Below are 17,500 nucleotides of genomic sequence, written 5' to 3' on the forward strand. Positions count from 1 at the left end.
ACAGCACACACACACACACTTCTTTAAGGCGCTTATGTCATTTCCTGTAGTGCATGCTTACATCACACTGAGTCACGTGTGTGTGTGTGTGTGTGTGTGTGTGTGTGTGTGTGTGTGTGTGTGTGTGTGTGTGTGTGTGTGTGTGTGTGTGTGTGTGTGTGTGTGTGTGTGTGTGTGTGTGAGAGAGAGAGCATCAACTAAACTCCTCAAATTATCCGTCTAGGCCTACTATTAGCCTCGGTAACGAGGCTTAAATTTGACAGTACAAGTAATCAATCAATAATTTTCCGGTAGGTAAAATCATACTGTCACACATACTGTAAAACTACGTGTGTCTTCTTCTCCCCCAGCATAAAATCTAGTGACATTTTCTATGATTCGGGGTGCAAGTCATGAGGGTATTACTATTCATTCATATTCTATGGAGAGACCATTTTATTCTACAAGCAATTATCCCTGAATGTCAGTTTGATGACAACATTAACCTGAACTAGTAAATGTCAAAATCTATTTTCAGCATAAAATCCTGACCCTTAAAACTTCATTTTGAGTTTTAACCGTATTATGAAAAAAAGCTAGAATCCCAGAATCAAAGCAGATTATTATGTACATAGATGCACGTAGACCGCACGGGCGCACGCACGCACGCACACGCACACGCACACACACACGCACGCACGCACGCACGCACGCACGCACGCACGCACGCACGCACGCACGCACGCACGCACGCACGCACGCACACACTACACACAACACAACACAACACAGACATTGGAGGTGTCAAGTGTGTAGTGCGTATAGAACGGCGTTCCCACGGTGAGAGCAAACAGTGGGTGCGATTGTTAACACATGTGCAGGAGCCAGGGTGTCGGCCCGGGCGACGGTGACATCATCACACCACGCCAGGAGGAGGCCAGCGCGCCCCTGTCCCCTTTGATGAGGTCACCGCCGTCACAGCCAATCCTGGACCGGAGCCAGCATGGATGGCGGCCAATAGCGACAGCTGTTGGTTGGGACACGACCCCGGCGTTGCCCACCCAGCATGACGGGTTCAAAGTGTAGTCAGAACACCATGCTTCACCGGGCTGGCCTGATGTGCACGTGAGCATGCACGCACACACACAATTACAGAGACATACTGTATGCATAGAGAAATGCACATGTGTGTCAGACACACATGCACACACACACACACACTAACACTTACACAAACAGTACAGCTAGCTAAATGGCTGGCTTGTGGTGATGTCGTAGTGTAACCAGAAACTTCCATTGAACACACAGATGCCTTTTAAATGTTGTCAGAAGTCATTGAGGGAAAAGTGCAGTACAGTGAGTCAGCATCTGTAGACTGTATGTGCGTAAAAGACAACTTTTCAATGTGGCAGGGTGGGACAGCAGTGGCTCAGAATGTAGAGAGAGAGCGGCCTTTGAATTGGAAGGTTCCCTGTTTGAACCCATAGGCTCATCCCGACTGTCCTTGAGCGAGACTCTAAACCCCCTTAACTGCTCACGACGAACGAGCAGGTGGGTGTGCCTTGCATGGTTTCACCTGACGTTCAACGGGAATGTGTGAATATGCAAAGCGCTCTGTAAAGCACTTCTATAAATGCACCGTTTACCATGTATCACGAGAGGAGAACTCATGAAGGATGCATTAAGAAGCAAAGATTGCAGGCGCTCAGGTGGTGCATTCTAGAGTCTAGACACTTATTCAAACGTCTGGACTCGATACGAACGCAATTGGCCTGTGTTCGGGGCGTGGGGGGGGGGGGGGGGGGTATTAGTCACTGCATGTAGCTGGGAGTGTTGGGCGGGAGGAGTAGGACGGAGGCCCTATGTCCTCCTCCCGGTGGGGGATCCTCACCGGCAGGTGAGTCAGTAGGATACGAAAGTCCATCATCCCGGTGGGGACTCCTCACCGGCAGGTGAGTCAGTAGGATACGACAGTCCATCATCCCGGTGGGGGCTCCTCACTGGCAGGTGAGTCAGTAGGATACGACAGTCCATCATCCCGGTGGGGACTCCTCACCGGCAGGTGAGTCAATAGGATACGACAGTACATCCTCCCGGTGGGGGCTCCTCACCGGCAGGTGAGTCAGTAGGATACAACAGTACGTCCTCCTGGTGGGGGCTCCTCACTGGCAGGTGAGTCAGTAGGATACAACAGTACGTCCTCCCGGTGGGGGCTCCTCACTGGCAGGTGAGTCAGTAGGATACAACAGTACGTCCTCCCGGTGGGGGCTCCTCACTGGCAGATGAGTCAGTAGGATACAACAGTCCATCCTCCCGGTGGGGGCTCCTCACTGGCAGGTGAGTCAGTAGGATACAACAGTCCATCCTCCCGGTGGGGGCTCCTCACTGGCAGGTGAGTCAGTAGGATACAACAGTACGTCCTCCCGGTGGGGGCTCCTCACTGGCAGGTGAGTCAGTAGGATACAACAGTACATCCTCCCGGTGGGGGCTCCTCACTGGCAGGTGAGTTAGGATACAACAGTACGTCCTCCCGGTGGGGGCTCCTCACTGGCAGGTGAGTCAGTAGGATACAACAGTACATCCTCCCGGTGGGTGCTCCTCACTGGCAGGTGAGTCAGTAGGATACAACAGTACATCCTCCCAGTGGGGGCTCCTCACTGGCAGGTGAGTCAGTAGGATACGACACCGGTGACAATACTATGTGGGGAGGAATTAATTGCCGTACTGACGACTAAATTGGCATGGAAAAGGGTAAAAACGAAAAACCAACAAATACAAAACAAAGATTGCCAACTTCTGACGTTAAACCATCCTGGTGGAAAGTGAGGAGCTGCTCAATGTATTCACAGTCACTTTCTATCCACCACAACATGTGGTATTCTCACTGGCATAGAACTATGCACACACATGCAAACAATACACACCCTCTGATTGTGTGTGTGTGTGTGTGTGTGTGTGTGTGTGTGTGTGTGTGTGTGTGTGTGTGTGTGTGTGTGTGTGTGTGTGTGTGTGTGTGTGTGTGTGTGTACAGTACGGTGCACTTTGAGATGACAGCTCTTTGTACTTGTGCTAATTGTTTACATGTGTTGTTGTCATCCTACAAAGCGCTCCGGCTGGTTGTTATGCAGCTGATGAACAAATGATTCATTTACGCACACACACACACACACTCCTCCTTGCAGGGTTAACCAGTGCAAATCTACGAAGCAACTCTACAAAGTCGCAATTCGTTACTGTGCGACGTGATGTGTGTATGTACGATGTGTACATGTACGTGCCCGCATATGCCTGTGTGTGTGCGTTTGCGTGCGTGCGTGCGTGCGTGCGTGCGTGCGTGCGTGCGTGTACCTTGGGAAGTCTCTCAGGGTCACCAGGGTGTCTGGGAATGACCTTCTGAAGCCTCTGGAAGCCATAGTCTATAGTCGGCTCATTTAACGCTGAGAGAGAGAGAGAGAGAGAGAGAGAGAGAGAGAGAGGGGGGGGGGGGGGGGGGGGGGTGAGAGAGAGAGAGAGAGAGAGAGAGGGGAGAGAGAGAGAGAGAGAGGGGAGAGAGAGAGAGAGAGAGGAGAGAGCACAAATCATTAGTTTTTTTAAATGGACAGCTTCCATAACGAGACAATAGACCCATATAATGGTCCATGGATCTAACAGCATGCACGCGTGTGCACAACTGCACACGCATACACACTTTGGCAAAACCGTTCATCAACCATCTATCTCTCAACCAGAGAGAGAGAGGGGGGGGGGGGGGGGGGGGGAGAGTGTGCATTGGAAACAACAACATGGTTACATGATGAATCAATAGAACAAATGATCATTAATCAGTAGTCCAGGTAGCAGACAGTGATCCAGACAGTAACCAGGAGGCCCAGGAGGGAGCGGGAACGTCTGCTGCACTGTAAGCCTCCAAGACAAGGATCTTCTGTTCTCACAGTATGTACAGTATAGCAGAACTTCTAGTGGGGTCCAGGGTCCCTCATTGTCCATTGATCAATCCAAATAGACCCATACAAGCTCTGTAACTCTGAGAGTGTACAGATAGACCCTACAAGCTCTGTAACTCTGAGAGTGTACAGATGGACCCTACAAGCTCTGTAACTCTGAGAGTGTAGATGGACCCTACAAGGTCTGTAACTCTGAGAGTGTACAGATGGACCCTACAAGCTCTGTAACTCTGAGAGTGTAAAGATGGACCCTACAAGCTCTGTAACTCTGAGAGTGTACAGATGGACCCTACAAGCTCTGTAACTCTGAGAGTGTACAGATGGACCCTACAAGGTCTGTAACTCTGAGAGTGTACAGATGGACCCTACAAGCTCTGTAACTCTGAGAGTGTACAGATGGACCCTACAAGATCTGTAACTCTGAGAGTGTAGATGGACCCTACAAGCTCTGTAACTCTGAGAGTGTACAGATGGACCCTACAAGCTCTGTAACTCTGAGAGTGTAGATGGACCCTACAAGGTCTGTAACTCTGAAAGTGTACAGATGGACTGTAAGGTCTGTAATTCCGGCAGGTACTGACAATAAGCCTCTCTGACTTACTACTACTACTACTACTACTACTACGGCTTACTTATACCTATACTACTTATAGGGCACACTTGGTTGTTGTGTGTCAATACGTTGTTGTGTGTCAATACGTTGTTGTGTGTCAAATATAGTTAACAGTTATATATGGTTTCTTACTGTAACTGGTTTGGAAATATACAAACTGGTACATTGTTAATTGATTGTTTGTTTGTTTGTTTGTTTGTTTGTTTGTTTGTTTGTTTGATCGAATACTTACATGTACAAACTCGCAAACATATACTAACACAATTGCAAAAAGTAACTACAGTGAGTACAATTACGCAAGCAATGCTAATACCTATAACACGAGAAGCCCTGAGGGCTTGTTTCCATTGTGGTGCTACTGTGTGTATGTATTGAATTCATTCATTGTCAGGACATACAAGACATGCAACACAATGGACACTGTAGGATTTGACTGTGTAATCCACCATCATTTGAAGGTTCGTTTACATTTCTATCTTGTAAAGGGGGTGTACGTCAATTTAGCCAGTAACAGATCTCTAAGCCATAAAAACCGGGAAAGCATCTGTGTCATTTTAGATTTTTGACTTGGCTATTCAAAAACAGCAGATGTACAAGCTCGCAGGGCGTCATTGTACATCTGCTATTTTTGAAAATGTTTTGGAAATGTTCTCGAAAGTGTGAGAACGGCTGATTTAGAAGGTATTCGTATAACCATAGAGTGGGCCTTTGGTCTCAGAGGTCTAAAGTAAGGTGAAGTAATGAAGGCAGCATCATGGGTATCCGGAATGCTCGTCCCGACGGCCGCTCGGTGCGGCGGTTCTTGTATTCTTGTATTTGTTTTACCGAGAATAAGGTGAGAAATAACTTTATTCGGCATAGTTTTACTGGGGTTAAATGTAGGAATAGGGTTAGGTTTTGGCACCGATTTACTGAGGTTATGGTTAGGAATAACGTTAGGTTTAACCGTTTAAGCATCATTTACTTAGGTTACGTTTAACAAGGAATACGAAGCATGGCTGAGCAGTTCTGCCGGCTGTACGCCGAAGATGACTGTGTGTTTGAGGCGAGCTTTCCAGTATTCGCCTCATGTGGGTGATGGATATAAAAAGAAAAAGGGAATTTTCTCCCGATGCAAATGTGAGTTGAGGGAAATGGAGACAACTAATGGCGTGGGGGTGTTTTTATATGATGGCTGTGGTGTATAGGCGCTGAGATGCGTGCATGTGTACGATAATGAGCATATAGGTGTTATCTTAAAGGTTTTCTGTTTTTTTAACAGAACTCTCTCTGTGTTTCCTTTAATGACACAATTACACTCCTTTATCCTGTCAATCAGCCTGCAGGCCTGAAAGCCTGCCACTCACACCCCGCCAAATGGGAGCAGACGCTCTACGTGTGTGCAGGTGTGTGTGTGTGTGTGTGTGTGTGTGTGTGTGTGTGTGCGTGCGTGCGTGCGTGCGTGCGTGCGTGCGTGCGTGCGTGCGTGCGTGCGTGCGTGCGTGCGTGCGTGGTGGTGGTGGTGGTGTAACATGACACACGTGCGATTCTTGTCCGCATTACAAAAAGCGAACACCTGGATCGAGCAACTGATTACAGAAGGTGGAGAGAGAATAGAGGAGAGGAGAGGAGAGGAGAGGAGAGGAGAGGAGAGGAGAGGAGAGGAGAGGAGAGGAGAGGAGAGTGTCAGCTGTCTAACAGTCATAGTAGGGTATCAACTGTCAACATTAAACTGACAACGCCAGACCAACACTGTGCATCTCTGGAGACACCAGACATATGCCCACCTCACACACACACACACACACACACACACACACACACACACACACACACACACACACACACACACACACACACACACACACACACACACACACACACACACACACACACACACACACACACAGTGTGTTGTGTGTGTGCAAGAGTGTGCGTGTGTGTGTTGTTCAAAGGTCAGCCCTCTCCCAGTAGTTCTTAAGTTATGTAGTTGTGTATGTGTGTATAAAAATAGCATGATGTGGAAAGCAGCCCAACATGCAGTATATATGCTATACCCAGCCTCATAGCAGAAAGCAGCCCAACATGCAGTATATATGCTATACCCTGCCTCATAGCAGAAAGCAGCCAACATGCAGTATATATGCTATACCCAGCCTCATAGCAGAAAGCAGCCAACATGCAGTATATATGCTATACCCAGCCTCATAGAGGAAAGCAGCCAACATGCAGTATATATGCTATACCCTGCCTCATAGCGGAAAGCAGCCCAACATGCAGTATATATGCTATACCCAGCCTCATAGTGGAAAGCAGCCAACATGCAGTATATATGCTATACCCAGCCTCATAGCGGAAAGCAGCTCAACATGCAGTATATATGCTATACCCTGCCTCATAGCGGAAAGCAGCTCAACATGCAGTATATATGCTATACCCAGCCTCATAGCGGAAAGCAGCCCAACATGCAGTATAGATGCTATACCCAGCCTCATAGCGGAAAGCAGCCCAACATGCAGTATAGATGCTATACCCAGCCTCATAGCAGAAAGCAGCTCAACATGCAGTATATATGCTATACCCTGCCTCATAGCGGAAAGCAGCCAACATGCAGTATATATGCTATACCCAGCCTCATAGCGGAAAGCAGCCAACATGCAGTATATATGCTATACCCAGCCTCATAGCGGAAAGCAGCCAACATGCAGTATATATGCTATACCCAGCCTCATAGCAGAAAGCAGCTCAACATGCAGTATATATGCTATACCCTGCCTCATAGCGGAAAGCAGCCCAACATGCAGTATAGATGCTATACCCTGCCTCATAGTGGAAAGCAGCCCAACATGCAGTATATATACTATACCCTGCCTCATAGCGGAAAGCAGCCCAACATGCAGTATATATGCTATACCCTGCCTCATAGCGGAAAGCAGCCCAACATGCAGTATATATGCTATACCCAGCCTCATAGTGGAAAGCAGCCCAACATGCAGTATATATGCTATACCCTGCCTCATAGCGGAAAGCAGCCCAACATGCAGGCATGTTCCCTCCTCCGTGTCATCAGGGCCCATACCCGAGGCGGAGTTGGCGAAAGGGCCTTTCTGTGTGGAGTTTGCATGTTCTCCCCGTGTCCCCTAGGGTAGGTACCCTCACGAAAAAACATGCAGTAATCCTGGTCTCTAAAACTGCCTCCCCCTGGCCAGCCGGGGCGCCTGATGGAGGGGAAAGGAACTGGTCCACGTGCTACGTCCGGCCGGGGAAATTCCCCCCTGTCAGGTGAAAAGAAGCAGCTTGGACTCCTCACGCATAGAAGGAAGCATGAGGTCAGTCCGCCACCCCCCCCCCCCCCCCCCCAGGTTGGCAGAGGAAGTGTAGCGCCCAGGATTACATTACATTGAAAGTTGAAAGTGCAACAACATATTTTCAGATGGGGGTCTGCAGCCTAAAGGGCCTTTCAAACAGGAAGCGAGGAACGCACACATTGTTGCCTAGATCAATGAGAGGTCTGCTACAGGTCTTCTCAAGAGAGGCTCCACAACGCAAGCGTAAAAAAGAAAAAAAGCTATACAGAGTCCAGGTCTGGTGAGTCGCGGTGAGTCGCGATAATTCTGGGGGTCCTTGACATGAAAATGGTTGAGCACCACTGACATAGAAACATAGGTTTTTTTTAAAGAATCGGCCTCAGGTCTAAATGGGTTAGGAACCACTGGCATAGCCTGGCTAATAAGCCAGACTAATATCACACAACACTGTCGCGGTATATTAGTCTGGGCTGGCTCCACTTGGATTTAATTTCCCGGGGGGCGGGTTCAAACATTTTCTCTTTGACGCAATTGGTCAGAGCTACTGTCAGTCAAAGGTCTCAAGCATTGAACGTCACTGTACCAAAGCCCCCCCATATTGCATACCGTGTCCCGATTGGCCCGACCTGTTCTCGGTTGTAGGAAAGAGGCGTGCTACTGAGCCTCGCCAGACCCTAATCCGCTGGCAGGCAAAACTTTTTTTGCCAACGGCTGATTCGGTCTGGTTTATTAACCAGGCTACCACTGGCATGGCCTATACTGTACTGTACCTATACAGTACTCAATACTCAACACAAACATCTGATTTTATGTAGTTCCATGATGCAGAGAGACTCTTAGAATGGCTTATGGAAGACAGACAATACTTGGAGAAAGTTTGGATTAAGCAAAGGAATTTGGGTGTGGTTTATGTTATAATTATGTTTTTGGTGTATAACCCCGTAATGTATAGAGCTTGGAAAAAGACAAAAATAACTACTTTTGTTGCAAGGTGTTTCCGAACAACACCCTATATGCCGGGGTCGGCTATGTATTTGGCTATGTAAAATAGTTTCAGGTGGTTATAAAAAAGATGGACAACCTTCACCGAGTTGACTTTGTGGAATTAATCTCAAACGGCTGGGGGGCTTTAGAGGCAGAATAGATGCCGTTCTCTCTGGAAGTTATTCCAGGTATCTGGGCTAGGTTGAGGGAAGTGGAGCTTCTAAAACAACGGGCTCTGTAGTACAAAGGTGGTTTCTTTAAAAAGATATAGGGATGTGAATGATATTAAAACAGGCCATCTTTTTATAAGCCTGACCCCACATTGGTTGTCAATGTGTGGACCAGGGTCCCCCAGGGGACCAGGGACCCCCAGGGGACCTTTGGGTCCTCCAGGGGACCTTTGGGTGATTTCAAAGAGTCTCCAGCTATAAATTATTGATAGTTGGGAACCTATAGATCTCTAACTTTGTGAGAAGGGGTTGTTAAATGAGCATGTAGGATGTTACAGTATAGATTGGGGTACCAGAGCTTAAGGGGCTTACAGTGGGCCTGCAAATAGCAGATCTACAAGCTCACAATGGGTCGCAGTACATCGGCCATTTTCAGAGCGCAACCAAGTGTAAAATCTGCTATTAGGACACCATCAAGGACTGCTAACATGTAACATACATGTGTGTAGACAAAATCAACTGTATAGATTTAGTCTAATAAATCTTACGATATTTGTGACCCGGATGGTTAGCTCAACCGTCTGGGCACCTAGGCTGCCAAGCCAGCCGGACGGCGTGCCGCGGGTTCGACTCCCGAGCCCAACAGCCTTTGCCGCGTGTCACTCCCCATCTCTCTCCCCCTTTCCTGTCTGTCTACTATTCGCTATCAATAAAGGCATAAAAAGCCGCAAAACAAATCTTAAAAAATAAATAAAAATTTGTTGGAGTGTACATATGAAACTTCTCAGGGGAATTTTCAAGGCCAATTTGAGTCTGGTCTGCAGGTCGCTCCACGCCCAGGGGCCAAAGAAGGCGTCGAAGGCGAGACCCCCCCCCCCCCCCCCCCAGATGTAAATGAGGGTACTACACACCGTAACCAGGCATTTGATCTGAGGTTCAGACCGTTTTCAACCAATTGAATTAGGAGGAAATGTAGGAAGGGAGATCACCAAGAAAAGCTTTGTAAATGAAAATATACCAATGATGCAGCCTGCAAGATGTCAATGAGGACCAACCAACTGCAGCATACAGCGTACAGTGATGGGTTCTGAAAGGGGAGTTAGTTATGAATCTCATTGCAGCATGGTACAGGGAATCCAATTTGGCCAAAGTGGAGGAACAAGCAAACATATAAATGGTATCACCAAGTCCAGCGGGGACAGAAAGAGACCAGTGACCAATTGTTTGCAATTGCTCAAAACAAGCCTTCAGTCTGTAGAAGAAGCCCAACGTGAATGTAAGCTTCTTGCACAAATAATCAAATAAAAAATGTACAGTAGGTGTTTATCCAACCAGAAACCAAGGTATTTGTAGCGCTCCACCCACTCAATGGGAGTTCCATCCAGAGTGGTGATATTAACAGGGGCTGGAATAGCACGTGGAGTGAACAACATATAGGGTGGTCCACGGTGTCGAAAGCCTTGCTTAAGTCAATAAACAGGGCCTACAAAAATAATGACTTATCCCAGGCAGCCTTAATGTCACCTAAGACAGAAAGGCATGCTGTGGATCTGAACCCTGACTGCATGGGGTGACAAAAACTAGACAAAAACTATTCAGATGACTAAAGTATGACTAAAACTAAATAAAAATGTGCTATCAAAATGAACACTTCCTTCCTTCCTTCCTTCTTCCTCTCGCCCCCTCCCTCCCTCCCCCTGCCTCCCCCTTCCCTCCATCCATGCACATGTCCAGGGGCAGATCAATACTCATAGAAGTTTCATGAGAGGAGCAACAGCCCCCCCCCCCCCCGCTCCTCCTGTTTCACAGTAAAAAAAAAGGAGGGAGGGAGGAAAGGAGAGAGAGAGAGAGAGAGAGAGAGAGAGAGAGAGAGAGAGAGAGGGGAAGGAGAGACGTTACCACCATAGCAAATAAAAAGAGTAAAAGATGGAGATGTCGATCGTTATATAGGTCGTGGGGGTTTGGTTAAAAGGCGGCGCCATTATCTGCTCCCCCGGACCCCACCAGTCCCCCCCCAAGAGGGTACATTTTTTACAGTCTCTCCTCTCTGCAAAGAATCACCGCACATTATGGCCAGAGGAGAAAAAAATTAGGAAAAAAGCTAAAGATAAGAATTAAAAACAATAAAACACACACACAGTAAAATCCTCAGTGTCTATTTAACAATTTGTAACTCTGAGGGTGCACAATTGTAACCAAATGGACCCGTAATTGTACACTCTCAGAGTTACATTAACACTGTGTGCAATGTTAAAGTACACAAGGTGGAAATTATTGATTGATTGATTGATTGAGTGATTGATTGATTGATTGCTTTATTAGCACCACATATGAAAACACTACAGTTTTGAAAACAATGCTAAACGGAGGACACCATTGTGGTGGCCCTCTATGTACTCGATTCACCGTCAACACAATACAATACAATATGCAATAGAAAACATACTATCACAAAGACACGCTCTGTGTCGTATTGTCGACGGACAAAGGCAGATTTGAGGTCTATTGGACAATCCTTGACAGCTTGGTTTGAGCTGAACGAAGAACAGAGTGTGGTAAACGAGTGGAGAGAGAGAGAGAGAGAGAGAGAGAGAGAGAGAGAGAGAGAGAGAGAGAGAGAGAGAGAGAGAGAGAGAGAGAGATAGAGATACAGAGATACAGAGGATGAGAAGGAGGAGGATCGATCCTCTGGTCAGCCTGCAGTTCAATACCACTGAATTATTACTCCATTCTACTCCTTATGAGACATGTGTGTGTGTGTGTGTGTGTGCGTGCGTGCGTGCGTGCGTGCGTGCGTGCGTGCGTGCGTGCGTGCGTGCGTGTGTATATGTGTGTGTGAACGTGTGTGTGTGTGTGTGTGTGTGTGTGTGTGAACGTGTGTGTATGTATATGTGTGTGTGAACGTGTGTGTGTGTGTGTGTGTGTGTGTATATGTGTGTGTGAGTGTGTCCACTTACAGATGGATCAATACAGTACAATCTGGGTTTTAACATTGCATCTCTCTCTCTGTCTGTCTCTGCCTCGCACTGTTTCTCGTGGTCCGTGTGTATGTGTATGTGTGTGTGCGTGTGTGTGTGTGTGTGTGTGTGTGTGTGTGTGTGTGTGTGTGTGTGTGTGTGTGTGTGTGTGTGTGTGTGTGTGCGTGTGTGCATATGGATGTGTTTATTGCTTGTCAGTTTATTATTGTATGTTTGTTATGCAAGTATGCGGCGCTGAGAATGTAAATGTTTCTAACTAGGCTTTGGCCAGCCATACGGCAATTTGTGTGTGTGCGTGTGCGTGTGTGTGCGTGCGTGCGTGCGTGTGTTTTTCTGTGTGTGTGGTAGGCCATCTGTTTAGCAGACTACTCACCATCTTTCCCTCATATCTCTCTGATTTACAATTGCTTTCAACTTTTGCCCCCATCTGAGTCTGTGTACATGTGTGTGTGTGTGTGGTATGTTGTGTAAAAATGTGCCTGTGTACGTGTGTGCGCGCGTGAGCGTGTGTTTAATTGCTCGACGGTCCCTTACACCCAGGGGCGACCGCGGCTGAGATGCTGAAAGACCGCACTAGCCAATGGGCCATCGGCGCTCTGACCTTCCACCCCCGACTTCCAGAGGGAAAGGGCGACCTTGGGGGCGGGGTCAGGTGACCGCGCCGACAGATCCTGTTTCTCCGGGTCGCATGTTGAAGCCATCAGCCAATCGCAAGGTCACCGGGGTCAGCTCCGCCCAATAGGAGAAGCCGGTATAGTCAGCAGACGGCCCAATTACTGAGAGGCTTAGCCTCAGGGGTGCAGGGGCCATGTGCATGAATGTTTACACGCAGCGCAGCAGCACACACGCTAAACTCACTACGTCTATGTGTACATTATTGTTCTTTGTTTCTCTGCATATATAATAGATCAATATGGGAATGTGCATACGAAGGCACACGTATGCAGTTGCACAACCGGAGAGGAAAACTCCCATGCACAATTAAGCACTTACCCTATATACTTTGTTGAACGGGGTTCCCCAGGGGTCTGTACTTTCTGCCCTCCTTTTTTCCCCTCTATAAACAAATCTCTTCGCTGCAAATTTTCCAATCTAAAAGCTTGTAGATCTAATCCTTGGCCGGATCTTTCACTTTCACCAATTATTTGCCTGTTATGACATAGTATGACACAGTAGCAAACAATAAACAATATTTGGCGATGTACTGGTGGCAAATCAAAGACAAATAAATATCTCTGCTGTTGGGGAGAAACCTGCACCACCAACTACAAAATGTTCATTTTCGAAGAAAACCTTATATTTAAAAAGAAATGCTGGCATTCAAAGCAACCAAAGGCATGGCACCCCCATATCGCTATGATCAAACCCTACAAGTCCTCCCGTGTGCTCAGATCAGCCAACACAGGGAAGCTGGAGGTACCTTCCTTAAAAACACCGGGACAACGCTCCTCGCTCTAAAAACTAGGCTTCAGACGAATCAGACCGCCCAAAACAAACTGATACGGCTACTACTCGGCCTAAAGCCCACGACTCACCTACAGTAATTCCAACACACATTGCTAGCTTGGGATGGCTCAGGGTAGAAGACAGAGTTAAGTTAAGTTTAGTTTAGGATGGCTCAGGGTAGAAGACAGCTAGGGTTAAGTTAAGTTTAGGATGGCTCAGGGTAGAAGACAAGGTTAAGCAAATATCATTGGGATTGCTTTTTAAGATACTCAGAGGGTCAGTGGCCTCATACTGTACCTGTCTAAAGTTACTTCTCCTAAGTGAGTGACACCCACAGAGGGAGCGCCTACAGGGCCAAATTAGCCATTGGGCCAGTGGGGCCATGGCCTCAGGGGTCCTTCGGGGAAATTGGACCGCGCTGTACTCAGTTTGAGGTCCTGAGTACTCCTGAGCCCTTCATTGGCTGTTGATTTTGTTACATTTTGGTAAAAAATATGACAAAAACAAAGATGTCATGTGCACATGCGCTATGGAGGCCCTGCTAATTTACCGGCCCAGGGGTCCCCGTGGGGGTTAATCCGTCCCTGAGTGCCTATGATCTGGTACCCAACACATTTAGCAGGGGAAAAAATCTACTACTACTACCACCATAATGTGGAATGACCTGACATCATCCATTAAAGGATGTGAATCACTGGCTTCTTTGTGTTATCCTTCTAGCCCAAGTGTTCCTCCATGCTGTATTCAATCAATCAATGAAAACAAATATTAAATCCCTTTCACATATCAAGGAATGCTACTAAAGTAACAACGGAGATATGATCAAACAAAGAATGAAATGTGCAGGGTGTATATAAGAATAACTGGTTGCTTTGTGCACTCTGGTCCATACAGTCACAGAATGCTTTTCTCCACTTGTATTGGACCTGAGTTTTGTATAGGCACTGAAGTCAGCAGTATAGTACAGTGGTTCCCAAACTTCTTCATGTCAAGGACCCCCAAATTGACACTCATTGCCCACGGTCTGCGGACCCACATTAGAACATTATGCCAAGAGAAGATGTTTACGGCTCTGGCAGTGATTTTCACCGATTTTCATTTCAAGGACCCCCAGGTTTGACCTCAGTTAGGGTACGGTAACGGACCCCCAATTTATTGTAAAATCAACGTTAATGTAACTCAGAGAGTGTACAAACGGGTCCATTTGGTTCCATTTGTACACTCATCTCATCTGTGTCCGAGACCATACAGCGACCCATTCCTGGGTCCCGGACCACAGGTTGAATTATCACAGGAAGGAATCAGGAAGCTTTTCACCCAGTCATAAGTCCAGAAATCCTCAGTACGGATTCATCCAATTCAACCAAATGGACCTGAAAAAGGTCTCCGATTTAAACTAACACTCAGGATGTTACTGTGTGAGTCGTACTTATTCTCACGCCCCCCCATCTCTCTCCCTCTCCACTCATCACCTCATCCATCTACATCTACTCTCTCTCTCTCACACTCTCACACACTCACACACTCACTCACGCACGCACGCACGCACGCACTCACACACACACACACGCACGCACGCACGCACGCACACACGCACGCACGCACGCACGCACGCACGCACGCATGCACGCACGCACGCACGCACGCACGCACGCACGCACGCACGCAATGACATCATGGTAGCAAAGGAGCCATGCTGAGATGATCAGAGTCAGACATCTCACATGCACGCACGCATGCACACACACACACATACACACACCGCACATGCACACAGTTTCTTCCTCTCTCCTCATTTCTCTCGTTCTTCAGAAAGCAGGAAAGCACTCATTTACAATCAACAACGCAGGTCAGAAATGTAGCATTTCTCCCTCTCCGTGTGTGTGTGTGTGTGTGTGTGTGTGTGTGTGTGTGTGTGTGTGTGTGTGTGTGTGTGTGTGTGTGTGTGTTGGTAAACTGGGTGTTCTGGGTGATTTGTCTAATAGTTCCAGTATGGGCCGTTATAAAGAGCAGACTGTTTAATTGTAGCCAGGACTTAACGAGCCTGTAATTACCGTAGCCTTGTAATGAGTGGCAGCTCGTTAACTGTGGACTAATCTGCACTCATTAGTCCAACACTGTCTGGCCAGCCTCTGAACCGCTATTCACACACACACATTCACTCGCTCACACCATGTGCACGTGAACACACACATATAAACGTGGCCATAACAAAAGCGCACAGATTTTGTGAAATGTGTGTACACATTGAGGTGTGCACGCGTACACACATGTATGGGCATGGACGACGTGCACGCACGAGTGCACGCTCGCAAACAGACTTATACATCTCTGTATGCACGTGTGCTTTTATAAGTAAGCCTTGTCGAGCCATGCGGCCCATAGGGCAGTGGTTCCCAAAGTGGGGTCCGGGGACGCCTAGGGGTCCTTGAGGGAGTTCCAGGGGGTCCCCAGCAAAATGACAATTAGGAACCAAATGGACCCTTATGGGTCTGTAACGCAGAGTTACAGAGAGTTGTAACTCAGAGAGTTACAGACCCCTCTCAGAGTTAAACTAACATTGATTTTACAATATAAATTGGGAGTAATTAAAATGCCATTAAATGGGGCACCGTAGCCAAATGCTGCATGCATGTCAAACGGGGGGTCCTTGAAATGAAACGGCTTGAGAATCACTGCTAGAGCCGTAAAAAATATTTTCTTATGGGGGTCCTTGGCGTATATTTTTAAATGGGGGTCCGTGGGGCAATTAGTGTCAATTTGGGGTGACATGAAAAGGTTTGGGAACCACTGCCAGGGCAGCAGGACTCTATCTCCTGTAAGTACAGGAAAACCCCCTGGACATGACGCTAGCTACAGTATGTTGCAGGCAGGAACCGGACCGGAACTCCCAATTAGCCAATCTCTAACCACAAGTCCACCGAGCTGGGTGCAATTATATGGAGCCCATGAATATGAAAAGCGTCCATATTCTGGGGGCCAAACATTGCAAACGTATAGCAGATCTACAAGTGTGCAACGTGTCGCAACATAACATGTTGTGAGCTTATAAATCTACTATTTCCAGTGGAAGTAAGGAAATAAAGCACAAGATCTAGTGGGACTGGGGCAAATGAAGTATAGGGTTTAGGCGGTTCCTGTGACAGTGACAGTGCAGTGACACACATGGATGTTCCCATACCTGTGTAGATGAAGCGGCCCGGCGTACCCTTGCAGAACTGCTTGGACTTGTAGGACAGCGTCACCTCCACCACCCCGGGGATGTGTCTGGGTGGGGTCTGCACCCGGATGGCGTGAGGCGTGATCAGCTACACAGTACACACACACAGACAGACAGGCAGGCAAACATTAGTTTTTTCTTCATCTTCACACAATCCTCTCTCATTTACACGCATGGTTAGGGTTATATGAATTCGTCCACAGACTGCAGACTCTGTTTCTCACTCATACACCCCCACGCACGCACGCACGCACGCACGCACGCACGCACGCACAAAGAGGTACACAGTGTATGGTTTAGTGTTTTACAATGATGGGTTCGCAACGCAAGAACAATCCGGTGCTGATAAAGCTTCCCAAATTGAATTTGAGTTTTAGGATGGCGGCGTGACTTAAACAGAGCACTGTGTGGGCTGACGGTTCACCACTGACTGACAGATTAATTTGACAATCTCTTTGTGGTGCAGCTAAACTCCTCTCATCCACAGCCACTCGGGATAAGAACCCTTATTTCCGGAGGACACAGGAAACTTGTCGCACGGTGTCAGAGGGGAGTGATAAGAGGAAATATCCAAAATGTGCTGTTGAATTTCAGACTGTCTGCCTGACGCCTGATTAGCCAGCATCCTTCCAAGGCAGCGGTGTTTAACCCATTAACCCATTCTGGGCGGGAACCCCTTTTGGTGTTTTAAGGATTATGTTATACTTTAGCGGTTGAAAAATAGCAGATCTACGAGCTTGTAGATCTGCTATTTTTGAAAAATCTTGAAAATGTGGTGCAAATGAATATATATTCTTTTAGAGCGAGCGTTTTTAACTCAAATCTTAGCTTCTGGGAGGTTCCTGGAACAACATATTTTCAAATGGGGGTCGGTGGCCA

At 47.5% G+C, this 17,500-nt stretch overlaps 1 protein-coding gene across 1 annotated transcript in view; it reads right to left on the reverse strand.

The window, feature by feature from the left end:
- Nucleotides 1-17,500, reverse strand: part of LOC306928645 (transcription factor COE1-like) — a gene marked incomplete at its 3' end in the record, with an annotated part of 118,890 nt that overhangs the window by 18,881 nt on the left and 82,509 nt on the right. The window contains 2 exon segments of the mRNA XM_079508915.1: nt 3,328-3,416; nt 16,583-16,709. Of these exon segments, the coding sequence (XP_079365041.1) occupies nt 3,328-3,416; nt 16,583-16,709 (216 nt within the window).

This window comes from Electrona antarctica (assembly GCF_951216825.1).
Source record: "Electrona antarctica genome assembly, chromosome: 8".
Classification (NCBI taxonomy): domain Eukaryota; kingdom Metazoa; phylum Chordata; class Actinopteri; order Myctophiformes; family Myctophidae; genus Electrona; species Electrona antarctica.